This window comes from Muscardinus avellanarius, assembly GCF_963383645.1.
Source record: "Muscardinus avellanarius genome assembly, chromosome: 8".
NCBI classification, from domain to species: Eukaryota; Metazoa; Chordata; class Mammalia; order Rodentia; family Gliridae; genus Muscardinus; species Muscardinus avellanarius.
Genome location: NC_137794.1, coordinates 44,359,031 through 44,365,030, shown reverse-complemented (window position 1 = coordinate 44,365,030; position 6,000 = coordinate 44,359,031). Strand labels below are relative to the sequence as shown.

At 43.0% G+C, this 6,000-nt stretch overlaps 1 protein-coding gene across 3 annotated transcripts in view; it reads left to right on the top strand.

Annotated features, from left to right (window-relative positions):
• Positions 1–673: 673 nt before the first annotated feature.
• The window catches only part of MDN1 (midasin AAA ATPase 1), a gene marked incomplete at both ends in the record, with an annotated part of 175,663 nt that continues 170,336 nt past the window's right edge, over positions 674–6,000 (top strand). For all 3 annotated transcript variants that reach the window (XM_080700327.1, XM_080700326.1, XM_080700325.1), the window contains one exon: positions 674–775. In XM_080700327.1, the coding sequence (XP_080556453.1) occupies positions 674–775 (102 nt within the window). The remainder of the gene's footprint in view (positions 776–6,000) is intronic.

The window sequence follows — 6,000 nt, the reverse complement described above, 5'->3', positions numbered from 1 at the left end:
CACAACACCAGCAACCCATTAAAATGCTGTGCTTAAACCAGGGGTGGTGGCACACGCTTGTAATCCCACCACTTGGGAGGCTGAGACAGGAGGATCACAAAGGTTCAAAGCCAGTCTCAGTTACTTAGTGAGGCTCTCAGCAACTTAGTGAAGCCCTGTTTCCAAATAAAATATAAAATAGGTCTGGGAGTATAGGCTGGAGATAGAAAACCCCTGGGTTCCACCCCCAGTACCACCTAAAAAGAAAAAAAGAAGATGCTGTGCTTAGCATATTAAGTGACTTTTTCGGTAACCTGGTCCTAGACGACCTTTACGATTTTCTTTCCCGTAGTGATCTTCTACTGTGCTGAAATGAAAGGAGACACTGCGGGCTGAGGTCGCCGCTCAGGCCTCCTCCCCAGCGGAATCTCCTCGGTGCGGCCACGCCCCCTCCGGAGCCGTCGCGTTGGTGACGCACAGCCACCGCGCGGGCGGGCGGCGTCGCGGGGTGATGACGCACTGCGCGGTGCGCTTCCCCACGTGTGCCGCAGCCGGCTAGCTCTGGGCCCCGCGGCGGCGGCCACTTCCCGGAGGGATAGTGCGAGGCTGCGCGGGCGCGGGAGCCGCGGTCGCCCCGGGGCTCCAAACGCGGGCAGCGAGCTTAGGCGGCCGCGCGGCACGGAAGGCCCGGGCCATGGAGCACCTCTTGGTGGAAGTCGCGGCCGGGCCGCTGCGGATAATCGCTGGCAAGAACGAAAAGAGCCGCGGCGAGCTGTCCAGGTTCTTAGCCAAGCAGGTGAGGGAAAGGCGGCCGGCGAGAGCGCGCGGCCGCCCGCCCGGCCCCTCGCGCAGCCCGCGCCCACTCGGCCTCGGCCCCGGGGGCGCCAGGCGGCCCGGGGTCCCGGGCACGGGAAGGAGCCTTTTGTTTTTCCTTGGGGGAGCCGACCCTTCCCCTCGCCACCGCCGCCCCCTCCGCAGTGCCCAGGCCGAGGTGTGCTCCTCCGAAAGAAATGTGTTTGGGTTTCGTGAAATTAAGGTTGAGTCTCTGCCGGCTTAACGCTTTAGCTGCTTCGCGCAGTCGGGCCGCCGCTGCTAGCGTTGGGTGGACGTCGGCCCCCCACTGCCCGGGGTCCTTCTGGTAGCGAGTTGAAGAGTATTGATCGCGTTTTTGCTGTGTGTCAATCACAGTGTGGCATTGAGGAGGTTGAAAGATTAAAAAATGTGTTAAGGTCTGCCCCGAAGAAATTTTGCATCAGTGTTTGGAGGCAGTTCATAAACACCCAGCACAACTGAAGGATAGAGCAACAGAGTGCTGTTTGAAACTAACCATAGGGATTATGAGGTGAACTAGAATTTTATGAGAAATCGGCCTTTGGCGAGGCTTTTAAGAGCTTTCTCCCATTGTCTCCTGCCTAATTGAGTGCCCTTAAACGAGGCATCTTTTCACGTTGTGCTTTAGTTTCCTATTTTATGCTTTCCCTTCCCAATGTGTCTAAGCTTTTTGAGAGTGAATTTTTTTTTTTTTTTTTTTTTGTGGTGTTACTGGGAACGGAACCCAGGGGCCTTCTACCTCCGGGCTACTCTCCGAGACCTATTTTATATTATATTTGGAAACAGAGTCTCAAACCAGCTGAGGCTGGCTTTGAACCTGTGCGATCCTCCTGTCTCAGCCGCCCAAGCGCAGGGATTACAAGCGTGCGCCACCACGCCCGGTGAAAATGTGTTTTTAATTCCTGTAGAGCTCAATTCAATCGCAAATGCACTACCTGCATATATATTCCATTGCATAGAAAGCAGCAGCAATATTTTGGTTGGGAGACTGAAGGCTTGGGACAGCTTGGATCGGGAGTATGCTGAAGATAAAATCAGTTTTTTTAACTCAATTGCTTTCATGCCCCTGGGCAAGTTACTTACCTCTCTGAAGTCTTATTTTCTTTATTAGAGATATTACATATGGTAGCTGCAGAATAATTATGGAGAGTAGTTTAGAGCAGAGACTGAAGGCTGGGGATGTATGTAGCTTAGTGGTAGAATTCTTGCCTACCATACTTGAGACCTTGGGTTTGAAGCTCAGTATTGGGGGAGCAAGGAAAAGGTAATTGTGGAGCTGGTACTGGGTTTAACTCCCCAGCACCATAAAACAAGTGTAAGTCTTATACATTGCTAAGATAAATTAGACCTAAATAAATAGAAAGATGTTCATGAATCGGAAGACTTAACATTGTTAAGGGGTTTCTCCCAAATTGAGCTGTAGATTGGATACTGTCCCCTTTAAAATCTCAGTGAGTTTTTGGAGTGTGCATGTAGAAATTGATAAAGCCAGAGTTTATATGGAGAAACCGTTTAAGAAGAATAGCCAAGACAGTTTTGGAAGAGAAAGCTGAAGGACTAAACTGACTTGATTTCAGGATATCTAAAGCTGCAGTTATGAAGACTGATATTGATGTAAGATGGATATAGAGAATAGAAAGTTCACTAATAGGTCTATATAAAATAAAGTCAACAATATAAAAGAAATAAGGAATAGATACACTTTTAAATAATTTTTGGTGGATCAGAGAATATTCACATTAGGAAAGAAAATGAACCTTGACCCCACCTTACCTTAACCTACCAGTTAATATTTATAAGCTGAGCAATTCAAGTACTTGGGAGACTGAAACAGGAGGATGGGTGGTTTGAGGCCTGTGTGCAATAACTTAGTGAGACCCTGTTTCAAAATAAAAAAATAGGGAGCCAGGCTTGGTGGCTCATACCCTGTATTTGGGAGGCTAATACAGGAAGATTGCAGGTGCGGACAGTCTCAGCAATCCTGCTTTAAAACAAACCAAAAAATATACAGCCCAGAGGTAGAACACCCCTTGGGTTTCCCAGTACCACAAAAATAAAATTAAAATAAAAAATAAGGCTGGGGGTTGTAGCTATAATATTTAGTAACACACACACACAGGAAATAATGCAGTATAAATGTATACATAAAAGTCAAAACTAAAACTGCTAGGAAAAAACATTTCTTGGTGAGGTTTATGTAGACAAAGATTCTTAGATTGGAAACTAAAAACATAAAACAAAAACTTAAAACATCTACTTCAAAAAAACCTTAGGAAAATGAAAAGGCAAGCTACAAACTAGGACAGAATAGCACAAAACAGACTAACAGACTGTCAGTTGTTAGGACACAACTAAATAATAAGATAACACTATTTAACAGTGGTTGAAAAGGTCTGAGGGATATAGCCTAGTGGTAGAGCCCTAGGCTCTGGGTTCAGTCCCCAGCACCAAAAGGGGGGGGGGGGACCTGAAACATCACAATAAATGACCAAATGACCAGGTGTGGTGGTGCACGCTTGTAATCCCAGTAGTTGAGAGGCCAGCCTCTCAAGCTACTTAGGCCCTCTGAAACTTAGGCCCTGTTTCAAAATAAAGAATAAAAAGATAGGATTGAGGTGTAGCTCGGTGGTAGAATTTCACTGGGTTCAACCCCCAGTACTGCCAAAAAAAAAAAAAAAACCCCACAAAAACCATATCATATAAATGACCATTTAACATTTGAAAATATTTTCACCATCTGTTCACCAGGGGAATGTGATGTGAATAAAAGTACACAAGATACTGCCCTACCTCCGCTAGATTGGCTAAAATTAAGATTGATAATACTTTTTACCAATAGATGTTGGTGAAGATATATAGCAGCTGCAATTTTTGGACATTGCTAAAGGGAATATCAAATGGTAAAACTATTTTATACTTTTTTTTTTTTTTTTTTTTTGCGGGTCTGGGGATGGAACCCAGGGGCATTCCACCTCAGAGCTATACCCCCTGCCCTATTTTTTTTTTTTTTTTTTGAAACAGGGTCTCACTAAGTTGCTGAAGATTGTCTGTGAACTGCAATCCTCCCTTCTCAGCCTCCCGAATGCTGAGATTACAAGCATGCGCCACCATGTCCGGCTCTAGTTTATAATTTAAAAAAAAAATTAAACATTTACTTGGGAGGCAGAGACAGGAGGATCGCACAGGTTCGAAGCCAGCCGTGCGCGCTGGCTTAGGAGACCCTGTTTCTAAATAAAAATATAAAATAGGTCTGGGAGTGTAGCCTGGAGGTAGAAGGGCTTCCCGGAACCCCAATACCACCAAAAAAAAAAAATTATAGTTTTCTTTCTCTCTCTCTCCCTCTTTTTCTCACTCTCTCATACTAGGAATTGAACCCAGGGACACTTTACCTCTGAGTTATACCCCTAGCTCTATTTTATTCTTTATTTTAAAACCTGGTCTCACTAAGATGCTGAGGCTGGTCACAAACGTGAGATCCTTCTGTGTCAATCTCTTACTTACTGGGATTACAAATGTGTACCACCATGCCTGGATACAATTTTCTTTAAAAATTTTCATTCATTCATTCATTCATTGTAGTACTAGGGATGGAACCCAGGGGCCTTCTACCTCTGGGCTACACTCCCACACCTAATTTATTTATTTTTTTATTTGTAAACAGGGTCTCACTACGTGGCTGAGGGCCTCATTAAGTTGTTAAGGCTGGCTTATGAACCTGCAGTCCTGTCTGAGCCTCTTACATACTGGGATTATCAGCTTGTGCCATCATGCTCAGCTAAACTTTTTTATAATTAAAGTTCAGTTTGGGGGCTGTGATAGAATGTATACCTAAGCACATGTAAGGTAAGGGCCTAGGTTCAGTCTCCAGCACCACCCCTGAAAATGGTACTTTTTTAAAACCCCTTTGTTGCTGTGCTTTGAAAGTAGGGCCTCAGGCATTCTAGGCTAAAGCTCTGCCACTGAGCTACATCTCCATCCTCAAGAATGGGCATGCCTATAATAAAAAAAAAAAATCAGTTATTGGTTTCCTGGAGTGAGCTGATTGACTGCAAAAGAATTTAAAGGAAGCTTTCATTGTATACCCTAGTTGGGGTAGTGTATACATTTACTTTCATCGAAACTCAGCAAACTGTACTTACAGAGCGCATTTTATTGTATGTAAATTACATCCCCAAAAAGGTGATTGTTAAAAAGTTAAATATCAGTTTCTGCTAACATGCTTTTCAGATTGCTTTTTGAAGAAGAATTTTACTAGACATTTTTAGTGTACAAATACTCTTTCCTGAAACATATCTAGGACAGTTGGGCTTGTTTTTGTTCATTTAGTAGATAGGTGTTTTTCCCCCCTACAATATAATCAACATATTATTTTTAAAATGTTATCTTTAAAGTACTTGTTTTACATGGACACTTAGCAGTGAAAATGTACTGTCATTTCCTATGAATCATGGACAAATCTCTTAAATTTTTTTGCCTCCATTTTTATGGAATCTTTCAGTTGGCTTCCTATAAGAAACAGAATTAGTTTCAGAATTTATTTTAAGATAACTTATTTACTCAGTCATTGAGTAAAGAATCAGAGGTTTCATGTGTAATTTGGGAAATGTTAAAGAGCTAGGATGTAAGGTGACCTTTTTTTAATTTTTGTGCTGGGGATAGAAACTGGGCTTTGTGCATGCTAGGCAAGTACTGTACCACTGAAGTACACCCAGCCTGACCTTTTTTTCAGTGATAATTTTGAAAACAGTTGTCATATTTTTACATATGGTATTTGAGCTTACATTTATGGTTCACTATAAAACTCTTTAGAATGAATCCACAGTATTAGCCTTGGTGGGTCAGCTGCTCCCTGGTAATTTAAACCTGTTGTCACCTCATGTGGCAGAAAGAGTTATGTAGACCTGTAACCATACTAGTATGAGACTTTTATAGACTTCACATTTCCTTTTTATGGTTATCTATATTCTGAATCCACACACTATAATTTTGTGGTTTGTTTCATCTTGTATACTAAAGTGTGGCTGTCCATTTTGAATCTGTTTTGTTTGTTTATTAGAGGCTGAAGCCCCAATAAGGATACCCGTATTCATTTGTAGGAATTAATTGTGTGTGCGCATGTATGTAATTTTTATTTTTTGTTGCTGGGAACTGAAGCCATGTTCTCCTACATGCTAATAATGTGCTGTACTA